This window comes from Monocercomonoides exilis, assembly GCF_001643675.1.
Source record: "Monocercomonoides exilis strain PA203 chromosome Unknown scaffold13-1861174, whole genome shotgun sequence".
Taxonomy (NCBI): Eukaryota; Preaxostyla; order Oxymonadida; family Polymastigidae; genus Monocercomonoides; species Monocercomonoides exilis.
In genome coordinates, this window is record NW_027150558.1 from 717,837 (window position 1) to 737,368 (window position 19,532).

At 40.7% G+C, this 19,532-nt stretch overlaps 2 protein-coding genes across 2 annotated transcripts; both read right to left on the reverse strand.

Moving 5' to 3' along the window:
* Positions 1-753: 753 nt before the first annotated feature.
* On the reverse strand, positions 754-14,276 carry MONOS_10121fu16459 (uncharacterized protein; the record flags this gene model as incomplete). The annotated part of the gene is made up of 1 exon (XM_067862537.1): positions 754-14,276. The coding sequence occupies one exon, from the start codon at positions 14,274-14,276 to the stop codon at positions 2,376-2,378; it is 11,901 nt and encodes a 3,966-aa protein (XP_067730758.1). The 3' UTR covers positions 754-2,375.
* A 499-nt stretch (positions 14,277-14,775) lies between these two features.
* On the reverse strand, positions 14,776-15,225 carry MONOS_10122 (uncharacterized protein; the record flags this gene model as incomplete). Its single annotated transcript, XM_067862538.1, has 1 exon — positions 14,776-15,225. One exon carries the CDS (start codon positions 15,223-15,225, stop codon positions 14,776-14,778), a length of 450 nt encoding a protein of 149 aa, XP_067730759.1.
* Positions 15,226-19,532: the final 4,307 nt, after the last annotated feature.

A 19,532-nucleotide genomic window follows, 5' to 3' on the forward strand; every position in this document is an offset into this window, starting at 1 on the left:
TTAATTTTTCATTCTCTAGAATGTTTTCATTTTGCATCAAAGCCTACAGATAATAAATTGATTTGCTGTAATATTTGCATTTTAATAATAAATATGCACACTTTGTTTTAAGGATTTGGAAGCGAAATGATCAACGAATAATTATTTCTTCAAAATCAAAAATTGAGAACAAAAAACGTGCATTTGCTCTTAGGCGGCACAAAAACGGATGAACATGCTAAGCTGCTGGATTTGATAGAAATTAAGCGTTGAGCAAAGTCTGCAATTTGTGGGGAGAGCGTGTCATTTGGAAGATGATTTTTGTTTTCCTATCAATTTGTGTGTGCCGGACTGTGGTTGTTTGGCGATGAGCGACCGTTGCAAGAAGCCACTGAGCAAAAGCTATTTTCATGTCAGATGATAATGTTCTTTTATTTTTTCCCCCTCATTTTTGTGGAGATTCTTTTCGATGACTCAAAAAACGAGGGAATGGCTGGTGCCAGCACAGAAAGACACTGCTCGCAATAAAGCAATAAAGTTTATCTCAAGGCATGCAATCTTTTGGAACTGTCCGATATCGAGCATGAAATGCCTTTTTGTTGTTTTATTTTTTTCCCCAAAAATGGAAAAAGAGTCCCTCCTTTGCTTCTGCTTGAGGATCTGAACATAAAAATATTGAATGCATTGCAGGTGCTAGGAAAAAAAGAGGTTTGGAATTTTTATGAATGGAAAGGATGCTTTTGTTGAAAAGACCAGCTCTTTTCTTTTTTAGAATTTTTTTGTTGAGAAATTCCATAAGAGCCATATTGGCAGAAAAATCGTTTGGGAAATGGCCAACTGAAGAGGATCCAGTTCAGTTTGCTTTTATTGGCACTTTTCCTTTTAATTTTTTTTTCCCTCCAAAATGTGCAGGCGCCATGTCACATTTTGTGGAAAGCAAAAATGCGAGGGATGTTTGCCTGCGAAAAGCAAAGAAAATGGCTGAATGAACAAGAACTGAAATTGACATTGATCATCTGATGCGCTTGCCGACAAATGATTTTGCGTGCTTCGGTATTTGTATCGTTGCTATACCTTAAAGACAGATTCTGGAAGGAAAAGGATATGGGGAAAAAGAAAAACAGCTCATTTTTTGGCGGGCATGCATCCAACTAGCAGGTACGTGTGTTGATTGGAGGGCGCGGAGCTGTAGTGATAACAGATTCTTCAAACTGGAAACAAGGGATGATGCAAATGGAAGCAGAGAAGCGATGTTCAGATCAAGTTGGAGCGTTCAAGAAATGGCCAGCAAATGTTCCATTGGTTCACAATTACATTTTTTTTTATTTCATTTTCCCCCTGGAGCATCGCAAGTTAATTGAAAGCTGAAGCTTGAGTGCCTAATTTTTGTTTGTGTCATTGGCAGCGAAAGCGCGTTTCTATTTCAAAAGGGAAGAGATATTTATGCTTCGGCTGAAAGTGCCTTGTTGATGATCAATGACGAAACTCAAAAAGGATGACAAAGTGGAAGGGGATACTCTGTGAATCTGTGCCATGTTAATAGAGGTGGGAATTTTTCATTGGGGAATGCAGTTATTTTGGGATGGAATGGGAATGCAAGATGCTGGGTGCAATCGCTGCAAGAATGCACAAGATGACTCAGCTTCTTGCCTTATGTCTTGAATCGTTTGAAAGAAGGAGGCAATGAGCTCTCAATAAAAAAAATAAATTCCAGAGTGTTTCTCTCTTCGTTTTGATGGAACTTATTTGAAGCCTCTCATTTCCTTGAGTGCCATTTCCTTTCACATCGTTTGCTGTTATTTTTATCTCAACGATTTTTATATTGACATATTTCATGTTTTGAATGAATAAAAAAAAGTCATCTTGGCATGACTCTAGAAATTTGGCCAAGGCTGAGAAAGGTGCATTCTGGGTTTTTGCGCAGGTGAAAGTGGAATTACATTTTTGATTTTGATTTCTTGGCTGAGTCAAAGCAAGGATGCTGGGATTTATTTTTCAGGGATCATTCATTTCAGAGAAGAAGGCAATTCACAGAGGAAGATCAAAGGATTTCAGAAATCATTTGGCTCGATGTCTTTCCATTTTGAAGTGGATTTACAAGCAATAAAACGAAAGTGGTTGTGAAAAATCACTTTCGAGCGAAGTGAAAAAACAACACAGAAAAACGCAAACATCAGACTCTGGCTGGCAAATGCCAAGCCCTGTTTGGAGGCAACAGAAACAAAAGAAAAGAAAAGAAAAGAAAAGAAAGCCTTCAGAGGCCATGGGCAGCGCTTATTTCATTCTTTCTTGTAATTATTCGCCAAAAGCAAAAAAGAAAAAAGAGAGAGATTAAGAGATGAATACGAGGGGTGTGAACGATGGCGATGCTTGTGATGGAATGAGAAAAGCAAACACTAATAGCTGCAGCAGCTGTTTCTGCTGATGGCAGATTGCTGGTTTGTGAAGAGTGCGTCAGTCATTGTGGGGAGCTTGGCCGACTCGGGGAACTTCTGAAAGAACTCTCTCGAAATGGAGACGAGCGAAGGCCGGTTGGAAGGCTGAAAGGAGAGGCATTCGCTGACGACCAAAGAGAATGTGCTTGCAGTATTTCCGCACATGCTCAAAGCCTCTCCTTTTGCAATCTTGTCTCCAGCAATCACAGCCTCATGCTCCCCGAACGGGATCTGGAGCGTCAGGCACTCCCACAGCATCATCCCGATCGAGAACACCACCGACTTCTTTGTTGCCCCCATGTTCTTGTTGATCAGCAGCTCTGGTGCCTTCCACCTCAAACACTCTTTTTTGAAGCTATCTTCATCCTCAAAGGCGGATGAGGGAAGGGAGTCACTTTCATCATCATCATCATCACTTGCAGACGTGATAACAGTTGATGATGAGATCGATGATGAATCAGAGTTATCTGATAAAAGGTCTGAATGCATGACAATGCAGATGACCATGTGTTCGGAGAACAGCACAATATGTGGACTCAGATTGGCAAGTGACTGAAGCTTGTTTTCCATCTCATCAAAGGAGTGGAGTGCTAGATTAGCTACCCAGAACAAGATTTGGGCAGCTGTCATCTCCCTTTCTTTCACACTCCCAATCGCCATCTCTTTCTTCTCGTTCCTTCCATGAAGCAACATGAACAGTGAATCCCTCAAGTCCACAATCAGCTTCTCGTGAGGTGATGAGCATGCGATTGCATCCACCAGATTCGACATCGATGATGTGGTTGGGCACAGATCTTCCCTCCGAACAAAAGTGGACTCTGTGTCTGATGTGTCTGTGGATGAAGTGGATGAAATGGATGGTGAAGGAGATCTCTTTCTTTTCTCTTCCTCATCATCAACCTTCTCCAGCATCCATTCAGGGATCTTGTCTGAATCTTTTCCCAGGATGTATTCAGTCGATCCACTCTCAGCCAGCAAATGCTCAGATGACTCTGAATGCTGAAGGCTTTTCGCATATACTCTTTTCTTCATCCTCTCCTCATTCTTCTTCTCAGCCTCCCTCTCAGCTCTCCTCCACTGCTCTTCTGGCGACATCTCCATTGTTACCATCTCGAATGCCTTCGGATCCTTTCTGATGTTATCGTTCACAATCTCTCTCAGATCTTCTGCTTCATTCTTTGCCTTCTTCCAGCGAACAATGAATATTACTGCAATAATTAAAATGAGGAGAAGAACAATAGCCATAATGATCACAATCAATGCCCATGATGATTTCCCTTCTTTTCCTCTTTCAGCAATCCTTTCATCTCCGCTTGTCTGAGACTCACTCTTGTTCTTCAGAATGAATGAATCAGTTGATGATGGAGCATCCATTTTTCCAAACAATATTGAAACAGTCACCTCTGCTTTCTCTTCAGCGTCACGAATTGATTTTGAAGGAATCATCCCCCAAGCTTCATCCTCTGAGACAAACCCTCCAGATTTGAACTCGTATTGCTCCACCAACGCCTCAGAACGAATGGCTGTTACAACTCGAAACGACAAGTTGCAAGGCAGAAGAAGTTGCCCTTTGAATATCACTTTCAATTCTGTTCCTTTTTCTTCCATCTTCACATTTTCCAAAAAGGGAACAAACAGAGGAGATTTTCTTTCTTGAGCCATCCCGCTCAGTGTGCATCCTTCGTTCAAGAGCCACAGCGATCCGTTCTTTTCCTGCCCGTCTCCTCCTTTCAGGCTCACAACATTGACAGTTCCGCTTCCTCCACACGCAATGTTCCTTCTTGCTGAAGGGTATTTCTCGATCCCCGGATCATTTAGCATGAATTCGCATTTCTCGATGAGCAAGTGTCCGCCCGTTGCAGTTACACCTCCTTTTGGAAAGTTCTTGATTGTGGTTTCCTTCATGGTTGCATTGCTGTTGGCAAACGAAACAGCTGAGGTTGTCCATTGGCAAATGCCTGCTTCTCTGCCGTTTTCACTTTTTCCTGAATGAATCAAGTCACCTCGAAGCACGTTCCAATATAACGTCACATTGCTGCATTCCGCAAAAGTCATCACGCTTCCTGCCTCAGACTTCGACGAGGCATTGGAATAAGAGCAATTCGCCAAATAAATCCCTCCCTTGAATGATAAACAAGCAATGACTCCTTCCTCCTGCTGTGCAGATGAAACATTGTCAAATGACACATCTTTGAGTTCAACACTTCTTTCGCCTCCGCTCTTTGGCTGCTCAGAAAATGATTGCTCCCCTTCAATCAAAATGAAAGTGCCTTTGTTCAGAACAACATGATCCACTTTCATTTCAGAGAGAAGCACACAGCCATCCAAATGAGCGACTCGGATAGACGCTTCAGCAGAAAAGTGCATGTGAGATATTTTTATCTGAGAAGCTGTGACTTGCCCATCCTCGATTGAGATGAGTGTTAGTCCGATTGCCTGAGCGCTGATTTCTTCCTGTGATTGGGCAAAGCTGCATACAAGCAACGACAGGCTTCCAGAACCTGCTGTGAGCAAAATGTGGTGTGCTGAAGAAAAGTCTGAGCCAAAGAAAAACTCAATCTTCGAGACAGAAACGCTTCCTGCAGTTGATATAATGCTGGCTCTTGTGTGAGGAATATCGGGGAATATGGTGAGTTTCGAGGGATCTTCCTTTCGAGATGCGATTGAAAGATCTTCGAGATCCATCTCCTTTTCGACAAACGACTCGCCATCCACCAGAAGTCTGCTTTCCACATCGTTTGTCAAATGGCTGAGTGCATAGCCGATTGTCAGGCACGGGAGCTTCAGTGTTCCGCACTGCCTGTCGTTCTTCCCGTTGCTGGAGGGAGCGGATGACAGGATGATGGTGTCTGCCTGGTGGATTGTGATGAAGTCCATCAGATTTGTGTCGCACTGGTAGTTTGTGAAGTCGATGCCGTAGATAGCATTCAACCGCGTGTATGCAGTTTCTCGCAAGTCAAAGCAGAACTGTGTCTCGTTGATCTGATTCTCGATGTCAACACACTCCACAAACACATCATTCCCCACTTTTGCGCTGTTTCCTTTGAATGTCATCTTCTCAAACAGGAATGAGAGGGCGCCTCCAAAACTGGTGCAGATGAAAAGCCCTCCTCCTTTTCCGTTGTTGTTGCTGCATCCGCACTGAATCACTGACGACTTGCTCATCGACAGCGCTCCTCCACTCTGAAGCTCCTCAAAGGCTCCTCCGCCTCTTTCAGAGCCAACTGCCTTGCACGAATCGAAAGTGCATCCGCTGATTGATATCGCCGAGGCGCAGCCAGATGAGCTGATGATTGCAGGCCCGTTGCCATTCCGAGTGATCAGCTGGAATGTGGAGTCTTTGATGGAAACAGAGCAGTCAGCAGCATTCTCCTTTTGATATGAGCGAGAAACTATTTTCACAAAACTTTCGCCAGAGAATGTGCATCCCGAAGCCACAAGATGCTGCATCGCACAATCGCATCCGTTGCTGATCGCAAACACCCCCATCTCCGACATCACATTCTCAACTGACAGATTCGAAACATTCAGCACTCCACCTTCCATCAGCAAAAAGCCAACCTTCGCTGGAGCATCTCCACGAGTCTCAGTGGAAAACGAGCAATCGCTCATCTCAATCAGCCCACTTTTCCCAACGATGGAAAACAGCTGTTCGTTGCAAAACCCTTCCGACAGTGCAACCGCAATCCTGTTGAGCTTCAATATTCCCTCATTGTTTATAACAGGGTCAGTTCCACTTTCTGTCTTGTTTGCAAATATCAGCTTCCCTAGACTTTGCTCTTCTGTTTCGTCATGCTCAATAACATGGTTGGAGAGCACGAACGAGTCCTGCACAATTGTCTCATCTGCTATTTTTATCCACTTCTGAGGAGCGCCTTCGTCCATCTGCCTCATCCCTTTCCACATGCTCCTGCACGGATCCTCTTCGTTTCCGCATCTCATAATATCGTATCCACCAGAGCTCACAAATATTGTTTGGCTTGTGTATGTCTCCAAGAAACGGAGCAGGGTGGTGTCTTCCCAGACCAAATCTCTTCCACAAAACAGCAGCACGTCTTCTCTGCTTTTCCTGAAGTCAAAGCAGAGTGTTGAGAGTGTCACACTTTTGTTCAGATTGCCTGCCGAGATGAACATGTTTTTCCCTATCTGCGCCTTGTGACCAGCAAATGAAACATCTTCTCCAAAAACAAAAGGATTTTCCGTTGAGGAACCTTTGGATTCAACAAATATAAACCCTCCTCTCCCATGTTCTTCAGAGCAACCACAGCCAACCGTTTCTGTCTGGCTCATCGAAAATGTTGCTTCATTCAACAGCTCCACGCAAACAGCACCTCCCTTCTGACTCGACTTTGCAGATATCGACGAAAAATTGCATCCGATTATTTCACACGAAGAATTCAGTTGGACAGGCGTTGACGAGAAAGACAGCGAAGAGAAATCACAATTCAGCAACTGAACGTCACCTGCTTCAGAATGAATGAGGCAGAACTCCAAGTCTGATGCGCTGTTTCTGTTGAAGGTGCATCCATTGAGCGAAAGGCAAGAATCGGCTGATTCAGAGTGGAGAAGAATATTTTCGTTGTTTGTGAAAGAAGAAGGAAGCGAAAACTGAATCATTTCCAACTTCAATTCTTTCGAGTTCTGAATAATAGATTTTTTCTCTTCGCTTGCTTCCATGGCATTCTCGAACAGCACCACACACCTCTCATCTGCCCTGTTGGACATCACTCTGAGCGATGAGAGATCGTAATGATTTTTGATATTTCCCCTTGAATCAATCCGTATCACTCGATCATGTGCTTCCAAATCGATGTTTTCATATCCTCTCCAAAATGTCTGGCAAGGGAACTCTGCACTTCCACATCCCAAAATGTCCATTCCACCCCTTGAAACAAGAATCGAACTCTCCTTCCTTTGGATCAAGAACAAGAGAAGATCAACAGCTGATCCTTTCAGCAAAACATTATCTGTGCCTTTCAAATCAACAATGTTTTCGTTTTTCTCGTTCTGCAGCTGAAACGCAAACCTTTGTCTCACAGCAGATGCATTCACATCTGTGCTCAAAACAAACATGTCATTCCCTTCGAAGGCGCAATTGTCTGCAAATGTTATTTCTGTCAGTTTGATGTTCAGCAGGGGATTCTCTGAAATGTCCAAATACAGCCCGCCTCCTCTTCCGTGATTCGCGTTTGCAGAACACGAGCTGATGCTTGTCCCGTTGATCTGAACATCGCTTTCTCCCTCAACAGAAATAAGCCCACATCCGCCGTTCCCTCCTTCGTTCGTGCAGTCTGTCATGCTCGTCCCATTCTTCCAGTTCAGGATCTTCACTTTCTTCAGCACAGCAAACCCACCATTCCCAAATGAGCAGTTTGTGCTTCTCAATTCATTCAGCAAAACCTCTGTTCCGCCTTCTCCAACAAGCATTCCAATTCCGCTTGATCGGATGTTGCTCACTTCCATACTGTCAAAAGTGCAACCAGCTTCTCCGCTCAAAAAGATTCCGCAATCAGCATTGAACTTCATGTTCTTTACGATCACTCCATCGAATGAGATCTTTCCTCCCCTTCCTGTTATTATCCGCATGTTTGTCTCTACAGATGCTTCTGGATCAGCACTTCCAAATGAACACCCCACAAAATATGTTGTGCCCACGCAAACTTCTACCAGTTCAGTGAAATCTGATGTTTGAGGCAGCTCAAATCCAATCTTCGAAAATGTCAGTGTTGTGAGTGCAGTGCCAACAGCCATCTTCAAGTGCCCCTCTTTTGTCACAATTAGCTGGCTCCCGTCATCTCCTTTCCCTTCAATCGTCATCGGATCGTTATCTCTCTCTATTGCTCCCCTCAATTCGCAAGAAGAAATAATCTGCAGAATGCGCTTGTCCTCGGTCATTTTCCCAGAAGCGAGCCAAAGCTCGTTGCAAGGATAATCGTCTGCGCCACAGCCGTCTGTGTGGCCATTGAGCGTGTTGACATAAATGATTTCGTCAGGTCTGGGAAACAGGTATTTCAGAAGCGTGTCTGTTCCGTCCGGAAATGTTGGATCAATCACCCACATCGTTTTCTCCTCCTGGCCTTCTGTGGCTGATCCTGACCATTTATTTCTGTCAATCGTCATCCGCGGAGTGGGGCACACAAGATACACATCGTATCCCAGCATCGCATCGTTGCTCAGGAATTTGTTGTTTTTCATCGAGTATCCAACCTCGCTGCTCAAAAACTCGATGTGCATCCCTCCGCCCAGACCATCCGCTTTCTTCACTTTGCTCTCTTCAACTGTGTTGTTGTTGAACTGCAGCTCCCCATTGGCAGACACACTTGTGATGATGCTTCCACCTTTCGAGCCACTCGCCAAGCAGCTGATTGCTGTGAATGAACAAAAATTCACACTCAAACTCTTTCCGGCTCCAACTCTCCCCGTAACCACCACTCCCTTTCCTTCGTTCCTCGTCAAAAGACTGAAGTTGCTCTTTTCAACTGTTGCACTCGACAATTCTTCAACGAATAAGACCCCGTGGTTCCCAAACTGTGCTGGGCCAGACACATTCGAGTTTTTCATTTCCACATGGCTGCAGGACTTGGCAGCAATCAGCCCTTCGACTGATCCTGTTTTCAGGTTGTTCCACTCCACATCTTCAAGGGTGCATCGGCTGGTCTCCCCGCTCAATTCAACCACTGGTGCTCCCAGCAGTTCTATTTCGTTCAACACCCCCCTCAGAATATGGAGGGCACCACCTTTCACAATCACATATCCAAAGTCAATCTTCTTCGATTGTGTGTTCACCGAACAATCAATCAGAGAAAGAGCAGAGCCAGTGCAGAGAAACAGGCATTTTCTATTAACTTCCGTGAATGCTGCAGAAACATTGAATGTTATTCCGCTGAAGTTCACAACATTTCTCGTTTCGACAAGTCCTTCTCCTTCTCCTGATCCATCAGGCAGAATATTTATCAGTGTTCCGTTTGCCTCTGCTTCAATGTCCATCACTTGCGAACTCAAAACAATTGGATTCACAAAGCAGAAATGATCTTTGAGTGTCAAATGTGCCTTTGAATTCCCAAATCTGATCAAGCAGCCATACTGAAGTGTTTCACATGGATAATCAGAAAAACCACATCCTGTGTAATCAAAGCCGTTTTCTTCTGCTCTGCCAATGAAGCAAGGCTCCTCAAATGCTCGGAAATACAGAACAATTGGAATGTGGAATTCTTTATTTGTTGTGCTTCTCTCAAATCCCATCATATCTTCATCCAAGATAGTCTCTGTTTTGAAGCACTGCAACCAATTGCTGACAATCTGGCTCAGATCTTCTCCATCAACAAACAGCTGCTTTCCTTTCCAAGCATTGCAGCCACTGAATGAGATATCATCGAATGTGAGGCTTCTGAAGCTTTCGTGCAAACAAAGATACATCGCACCTCCCAATCCATTTCCCACTGATTCGCGATCTTCTGAAGGCACTATGCAGTTCTCAAAAGATATGCTTTTCACGCAAAGTGTATTTCCGCTCCCAACATTCGCCATGATTCCTCCGCCTCGAATTCCATTCCCCTCATCACATGAACCAGTGAAGTTGCATCTTTGGATTGTGATGCTTTTCCCATCGCCATTTGCCTCATTGAGATAAAAGCATCCACCGTCTCCATTTATCCTCCTCATTCCAGTCAAGCTGCTGTTCTCAATCTCTATTGAATTGTAATTGTCTGCAAAGATCGGCGAAGTTGTGAAAGTTGTTGCCTTTTCCATTTTGAATCCACTGATCAGAAGATCCCCGCTTTCAACAAAGATCACATTGAAGGAAACAGGATCATTTGCATTTTCTGAAGAGAATTCCACACAACAGTTGGAGATGGAAAGCGACGATGAAGAGAAAAGAAAGGATTTTCTTTCAGCTGCAAACGACCTTTGCACATTCAGTGACAGATTTGAAAGTGAAAGAGAAGAAGAGCACACCACAAATCCATCCTGTGTGGCTCTGCCTGTGTCTCTGACTGAAACAGGCACAAGTGTTTCAGAATAGACATTCACTGATGTTGAAGAGATCGCTATTTCATGTTGAATTGTTGAACTTGAAACGACCTTGATGCTGTTTAACGAGCTGTTTATTCGATTTTCAATGCAGTAATCTATTGAGAAGCAGCCAAAAGAGGGAAACCCGCAGTGTGTGTGATCAGCTCCATTGTTGCTGTCAGTGATAATTTGTGATTGAAGAATACAAAGATACACATGCAGAGGAATGACTGGAGAAGCACTTCCATTTTCACTCCCGCTCAGAAGCAATGCGTCTGTTGGCAGTTTCGTTGAATCAAAAAATCCAATTGAAGACGAATTGATCATTTGGGAAAGCAAAATCCCACTCTCGCACCAGACAAACACATCCTTTCCATATTCAGCATTGTTCTGCATTTCCTTTGAAAATACAACTTCATTCCATATTTCAAAAGAAGAAGATGCCACATCACAGCGAATGCACATTCCGCCTCCTTTTCCACCAGATCCTTCTTCGCTTGGTGCACAACATTCCTGAAAGCAAGTTGAGCCATTCACAATTAGAACATCATTCTCTCCCAGCCAGGCACACACTCCTCCTCCTTCTCCCCCTTCCTCACAAACACAGCAATCACTGAAACAGCATCCATCGATTGCAATCTCCCTGTTTCTGTTGCTTGCCAACAAATTGTTCTTCGCAACCGAAATGCACACTCCATTTCCAGACATCCTCTTGATGCTGCTCATGTTGCATTCATCACAGCTCAACCCTCCAGATCCATCCAATGTGATCAACGAAGCAGAACAAAATATCACTTGTGAAGCTGTGGAAAACCGGTTCAAAAGCAGGCTCCCGCTACTTATCTTTATGAATCCAAAACCAAATTCTGTGTTTCCAGTTGATGCACATTTCAGCGAGCAATCAGTCATCGCAAGCTCCTCAGACTGGCACAGCAGAAAATAAGAATGCTGTCCAAGCAGTGAGGATGCTGAAAAACTCAGATTCGAAAGGGAGGTTGCAATCTCAACAGCGACCATTCCTTCAGACGCATTTGTTCCTTCGCTCAACACTTTTATTTCTCTGCCTCTTGTGGGACTTTTCACCTCCCATGCATTGACATTAAATGTCAGGGATTCAGTCCATTCAAAGTTCTGGTTCAATGTGATGTATCTTTTGCCATTGGAAAAGCGAAGTGCAGCAGCATATCCAATGCTTCCACAGGGATAGTTGGCTGTGCCACAACCAGAGAAATCTCTGTTTTTTGATCCCCCGACAAGGGCTGTTCCAGAGAATGTCTGAAGATATGCAAGAAGTGGAACAGGGTCTTCCCTGCACTGCTCTTCAAAGCCCATCAGATCATCGTCGCTCATCCCTGATAGTGAAAAGTTCAATGAGATCCTTGTTATTGAAGAGCTCAACGAAATTGCATCAACAAACAAGCTGTCTCCCATCCAAGCTTTGCATCCGCCAAACATCACATCGCGTATTGCAAAGTTTGATGAGAGTCCGGCCAACTTCAAATGCATTCCGCCTCCTTTCCCTTTGTTGATGATATCTTGTGGCACTGTGCATTCCTCCAATTCAATTCTTTTTGTGGAGCCGATTGTCACTTTCCCACCAGCATCAATGATGCAATTGATAGATCCACCATTCCCTTTGTTGCACATGCACCTTTCGAATTTCAGCTCATCCAAATTCAGTTCGTCTCCAGAAGTCAAAGTCACATCAAAAACTGATCCGCTTCCTTCATTTCTCGTGATGTGTCTGAAAGTGGTATTCTGAAAAGTGAAGCAATGCAGCGTCGATGACTCAATGCGGAGAGCAGACACATCGGAAAACATCATGGACTCGACAGTTGTTTTTGACATGTTCAAATGGCCAGTGGAAATAGATGCAAATGCTGTTGTAAATGGGGTTATTTGAGACGACTCGGCAGATATTTTGCATGAGACAATCACAAGCTCTCCAGAAGCGGAGGAAATGGAGAATAATGGCAGAGATGCAGATGCAGAAGAGTTCCTGATGATGGCCAATCCTGTCAGGAAAGCATATCCCGATGATATTTGGAAAAGAGCGTTGCTGCTTGAAGAACTGGCACTTAACTTTGTTCCAAAATTGGTTGAGCCCTCAAACGAAAGATACTTTGAGTCAACCAAAAGTGACTGCTCCACATAAGCTCCAGCATTAATGTTGATATGAGCTGGACGATCTTTTCTTGTTGAAGCAGCACCACTGACAGAGTTGCACACTGTCAAACAGGGAGAATTCTTCCATCCACACAATGCAACATCTCTTCCAGAAGTGTCAACGAATATTTCAGTTTTCCTCATCCAAACGCTTTTATCACCACTAACTTCAAAAACAAGACGATTGGTGGAGGAAAAGCTATTTGTCAAGCAATTCTTGAATTGGCTTTCTTTCAACACATTTTGCCATGGATTTTTAACACAGATATCTTTTCCATCACCGTTGGCATCACAATCAACAAACAAGCAAAAAGAAAGTGAACTGTAATGCGTCAAAGTTATTTCTCTTGAATCAAAACAGATGGCACCACCAACAGTTGCATTTGCACAGCAATTCTCGAAGACAATGTTTGAATATGATATTTTTGCACCTTCCCCATTCCAAATAGCTCCTCCTCCGTTACAATATATGTGACTGCTTGTTTCAAAACAGTTAATAAATGAGCTATCCGATATGAGATCTTCATCAGAAAAACCTGAATGAATGTGGCAACAGCCCCCTCCCCAGAGTGCTTCACAATTTGTCATGTTGTTATTCTGGATAGTTAAAGATCCTGTTCCTACACATGGAGCAATACATGATGCATAGCCAGTAGTTTTGATGCTGAAAAAAGTGTTGTTAATTGAGTTCATAAATTTGTAATTAACAGCCCATAAACATTGAGAATTTGTTGAATTTCTGAAGTCTGTATTTTTGACAATCACAAAACCAGTTGAATTATGAGTTATGACTGAGCCGATTGAGTTCTCATACAAGCAATTATCCACAAGTGTGTTCTCTGAGCCTGTGTGATTTATTTTTGAACCAATTGTTTTGGAGCACCTCAAAAATGTCGAATTAAAAAGATTTAGCTGCCCATCTGATACTTTTGGTACAATACAGCTTTCTGTTGGGCTGGATACAGATGAAACAGTGCTGGATGACAATGAGAAAAATGCACAAAATTTGTCATTTGTACCTCTCTCAGGATGTTGTTGGGATATGTTCAGGAAGGAGCTGGATTGCATCGAAATGAAGCTCAAAATGGAAGATTGGACAAGTGGCTTTGAATCGCACAACGAAAAAGAAGAAAATGTCGAGTCTGCTATTTCGAGTCTGCTTTGACAATCTTGAAATGCACCTTCTGGATGAAACGAAACCAACGAAGGAAAAAGTCCATTCGATCGAGACAGAACCAAAGACAAATTGAGCAGCCGAATGGATCCACATCTGGAATGAATGAAAGCGTCAGCTGATGGCTTTGGTGAAGAGAACGGGCAACTTCTGACAAAAAAGGTTGATTGACCAAATAAGGATGCAATCTCTTTTCCTCCAACTGAATCGAAATGAATATTCAAGCAGCATATGGATGAATTGCAAGATGCAATCGACGAAACAACTAAAGTGTGGCAAAACACCTCTCTCGTATTCATTTTGGTTGGGAAAGCCACCATTCTTCTCTCGGCGCTTTCATCAGATGTTGATTGACTTTCTTCAGATATTCTCGGGCATCCAACGGAATTGCATATCGATGAAGTTTTTTCGTATCTGCCAAGTGTTGTTGTGCTTTGCCTGTTTTCATGTGTTTCGCATTGTGTGATTTCGATAAAGAAGCACAAAACAGAAAGAAAAACAAATAACATGGATTTATGAAAAAGCACATAATGGGAGAAATTTGGTTGAAAAAACCATAACTGGTTGAAAAAAAAATCAAACAATTCAGAAATTATTATCAGAACTTTGTGGAAGAAAAAAACATCGATAAGAGAAATTTTCTGTTTTTATTTTTAATTGTAATATCAAAATTATCAACAAAGAAATATTTAATAAGAAAATAAGATTTGAAATAATGGTTTTCAGTGTTCATTCTTGAAATTTTATTAGTTTTGTTTCAGGAGAAAAATGGGGGAAATGCGTTTATTTCAATTTCAGGAAAGCGCTGTAATTTTACAATGAAGTTTCTGATTATGTGGTTCATTCGATAAAAAAACGCTCTTTTTCACTCAAGTTCAGAACAAATCACTCTTCTCAGTGTGAATAATTTTTGAAAAAAGTATTATTGAAATATTTCTTCTTTCAACAAACTCATTTCTATTTTCATTTCATCAGAAATCACTCCTCTGACACAAAAAGATTTCGCATTCAGTCGTTTTTCTTCTTCCTCCTTCTCACCGTCAACTCCTTCACTGCTAACCCCGCCAGCTGTGTCCTCTCCTCTGCTGCCTCCCCTGCCCTCTCCCTCTCCCTCGCCAACTGCACCATCACCAACATCAACTCAGAACAGTTGAGCCAACAAACTGCCACAGATGGCGGATGCATCTCATTCTCCTCATCTGCCCCTGCCAACACATTTTCAGTGAGCAACACAAATTTCTCCACCTGCTCTGTGAGCGAGGATACAAGTTCTGGAGGAAGAGGAGGTGCTCTCATGATCGAGTACAAGGATGATTCAGAAGTGTCGGAATCATCCTTTTCCATCACCAATATCGTGTTTTCTGCCAACAAGGCCAGCGTCGGAAGAGATGTGTATTTTGTGTGTGAATCATTTGTCGCTTCTGTGAAAGAGCCCTTGTTCGCCTTCATGAGAAGCATCACTCAGAAAGACAACTCGGTTGTTGGACATGATAGAACAGAAGTATTTAGTGATTGAAATGCCCATTAATTCAAATTTCTCAACGAGAATACAGCTGACAATGAATACATGGAAAGCATACTTGAAATCAAAGAAATGTATTGCTGGCTATCAAAGACGTCCTGCAAGAGGACACAAAACTCGATGGGTCTTCTGAAGAAGGTGAAGAACGTTGGCAAATAATATTGAATGAGCAGACAAATTGTGGATTTATGTGCAAATGAAGGCAAAGTCGAGGAAAGTTATAGAGATGGCACACAAAATATAAGAAAACATCTCACATGTGCATTTGATGAAATTAACATTGCTTCTCGGGCATTTATTCTCTTCTTTCATGGAATTTTTCTTCAAAAATGAAGTTTCAAATAAATAAGTTTACCTCATCGTTTCATCTTCTGCGACTTTTTGAAGGCATGTGGCCTTGCGAAATCTCTCGAAAACCATTACTGCAACTGTATGTTCAAAGAAATCTTTTTAAACCTTGCTCTTTCTATTTTCGGCGTTAACTTCAGTTTTGAAATGAAAAAGCCAGAATAAATCAACTTTTTTGTTGAGCTCAAGCCGATCGCCTTTTCTCGGATTATAGACAGGGACAAAACCCGGGACAAAGACAAAACCCGGGACACTTCAGTCTTGAATAATTTTTTTGTATGTTTATTTAAAACAATTCCAAATCAAAAAACAATTCTTTATTAACTTTTTTGATTTTATCTTTTGAATGCCTGCTAAAAAATTTGTCTCTTCAATAAGAAATAATATCAAATAGGATGATCAAACTTCCATAAATCATATGAAAAAAGCAAACGTTTCTTCGCCTCTCGTTTCCAATAAATAATCTCCTATAAAGGCCTCAGCAGAGTTTCGCCGTCTCCCTTCAAAAGTGGAAAAAGTTGATTATCTTCTGAAACAAGATGGAATCAAACATTCAGATCTTGTGAAAGATAAAATTATTACTCATTCTTCCATTTACCGGCATATGGCTTAAAAAAAAGCAGGGCGTGATCATCAATATACTAGCAGACCAGGATTATTTAATAAAGAAGAAATAAAAGAAATTGAAGACTGTGCAAGAGCTCAAATATCTTCTTCCAATAAATAAACAGTTTCTGATATAATAAAATTCGTGTGATTTATTTGATTATGATTTTTAATCTGTGTATTTTTTTGATAGGCAGAAAACGTTATGATGAAAAAAATAAGAAAAGCGTTCCATCTTTGGAGTGTCACAAAATTAACACAAAATGGGCTCGCAGGATAACAAAATAAAAGCGGATTTAAAAAACATTTAAAACCAACAAACATAGACATTCATCGACTTTAAGTCTCGACCATTGAAAATTTGAGAAATTGGTTTGGTCTATTTAATAATGCAATCGATGATTATCATATTTCTTCAGATTTGACAATCAATATGGATGAGACCAAAGTTACCATGAAACAGTCAGAAGATGAAATTGGAGTCACAAAAGAAACTCAGCATGCTCTCTTGCTAGAAGTCCAGCGAAGGAAAAATGCGACATTATTTTTTTCAATTTTTGCCGATGGAACATCACTGGATCCTGTGGTGTTGTGGCCATCTCGAGAAAATTTGAAGGAATTAAAATTCCATCGGATAAACTATATCAAAGACGGGACAGGTTGGATGAGCAAATATGATTTAGAAAAAAAATATGATCGAAGATTTTTTTCCAAAAATAAATGAGAAATGAGGAGAACTACACTGGCTATCTTCTTATACACTAATTATTCTCGATGGTCATTCTTCTCGACTTTGCCAACCTGTTATTGCTTGGGGCAGGAAACACAACATCCATCTTCTAATTCTTCCGTCCCACACTACTCACCTAACGCAACCTTTGGATAGGTTCGTTTTTGCGCATTTTTAAAACAGCTTGAAACGTGCATTTTTGATCCCTTCTGATTCATCAATTTCTTCGTATAGAAAAGCATTAATTCCAGCTGTATCAGAAGCTGTCTGCGACTCTCTATCTCCGAGAATAGTGAGAAAGTCATTTGAAGCTTGTAAAATTTATCCATTCGATCCATCTGTAGTCTATCAGTGTCTTCCCAAAATCTCAGAAAAATTCGAAAACGTGAATGAATTAAATTGCTCAGGGTTCACAAATAATATCAGTATGAAACTAATCACTGGAGACACTTTTTACGAAAGCAATTCAGTTCAATTAGAGAAAAAGAAGAAAAGTTTCACAATTCACTCTGATACTCAACACGAAATCTCAAAAATTTGGAAAAAGGTGTCATCTGATATTATTCACACAAGCTCTGACATTTCTGTCCCTGATGAAAGTATCAACTTTCAAAATCAAAGAAAGAAAACAATATTTCGCGAAGAGGTTCCTATCGAAATGTCTTACACAACGAAAGATCGAGATATACATAAAAAATACTTCGGAAGAAGAGATGCTGTTCCCAAGCGAGAAAAGGATAAGAAAGAAAACTTCAGAGAGCAAATGGGGTTCTGTTTTTGATCACAATTCATAATTCTTTTGATGAGTTGAAAGTTATTTCTTTTGAAATGTTAACTGCTATTTCTTTCAATTTTGAACAGTCTTTTTTTTCGGTTCCTCTTTTGATCTCTTGCTTCTTTTCTATCATATCATTGGGGAATACAAAACAAACAATTATCAAATGCTTGTTCTTTTCCTTTTCTTGAAATTTTTGTATTGAAAAGGTGATTAATAAATAATCTAAGTGTTTTTCAAAGAAAAGAAACCTGCTCCAAATGTCCCTGGTTTTGTCCCTGTCTATAATACAGAATCTCTTCCATTTTCACATAATTTCAGCAGAAATTCCACAATGGAATTAACATTTCTTTTTGCGTTTCCAAATTGATATTGAAGGAGAAACCTGCTGTTGGGAATGGGGGTGGTTGAACGAAACTGAAATAAATGTATTTTTTGTGTCCCATCAAAGTCAGTTTTGAAAATGATGAAGATAAAATGAAAGAAAATGAATATCTTTAAAAGATATTTCACTATCCACACATGAACAAAAAAATAAAAATCGAGTATTTTAAAATGATTGATTTGCTGGGGCGAAGGAAAAAATGAAGAATATTTGACGGTTTAATAAATCGGCTCTGACGATTGAACTGCTCAAATTCATCAAAAATACAATCTTCAATCAAATATAAAGTTAGATGGAGAAACAATAAATACGAAGAAGACGATGACGAAGAAGAAGAAAATTTCGGAGAAATAGAAGAAGGAGAAGAAGATGATGACGAATATCAAGTTGATGATGAAACACGTGTTGAATGATCAGAATGCAACACAATAACAACATTTGCAAACCATGTTCTTGCAATGGTATTGCTGAAGAAAGATTAAAAGAAGAAATTGAAGCTGAAAAAGAAATAATGTGAATATAATCTGATGATGCTCTTTGGATGAACTGGGCGACACATGCGAAAAAAACTCATCTGAAGAAAATGCAAACAAAATGAAGAAATTCGAATTTCATTGCGGCCAACAGCAACAAGAGAAGGAAAATTTATTTTGTGTCGCAACATGAGAATTTGTTGGCTATTCAAACAACAAATACTCAAATACGAAGAAGGCGTTCTTCTCATCAGCCAACAAAAAAATCGTCAATGAAACTATCGAAGGAGAAAGGAAGAAACAAAACAACACAAAAAAATGATGCTTGAAATGGATTATCTCTTTGAAATACATTCAAAAAGATTGAATAATATCGGGACAAAAAATCAATAAAAAATTTGACAAGAAATTAAAAGGATCTTGCGTGATTCGCACCTGAGACACTTCGCGATGTGTAAATGAAGCCTCAACAGCTAGACCCTTCTTGCATCACAAGGGGTTATGTAGAAAACAATTCTTATACTAAAAACCCAAACCCAAACTCTAATCAAAACTTAAACCCAAAAAAAAAAATAAAAAAATAAAAAAAAAAAAATAAAAAAATAAAAAAATAATAATAATAACAATAACAAAAAATCTTCAATTTCTGATTAAAACCCAAAAATTAAAAATTGGCGAGATTAATTGTGTCATAAATGTTGAATTGACGAAATATTCAATGATCTGTTCCAAACTTTTAATGTTAACCAATAAATTCAATCAAGATATTTTCGTGCAATATAGAAAACAAATATATTTCATAAAAGAGAAAAATCTTTGAAAGAACGGTGCGTAACGTGAAACATAAAACCAAAAATTCAATCCCTGAAGAAAAGGACAACATTCGTTCGTAATAAATTATGAGAAAAAAATTGAAAACATAATTT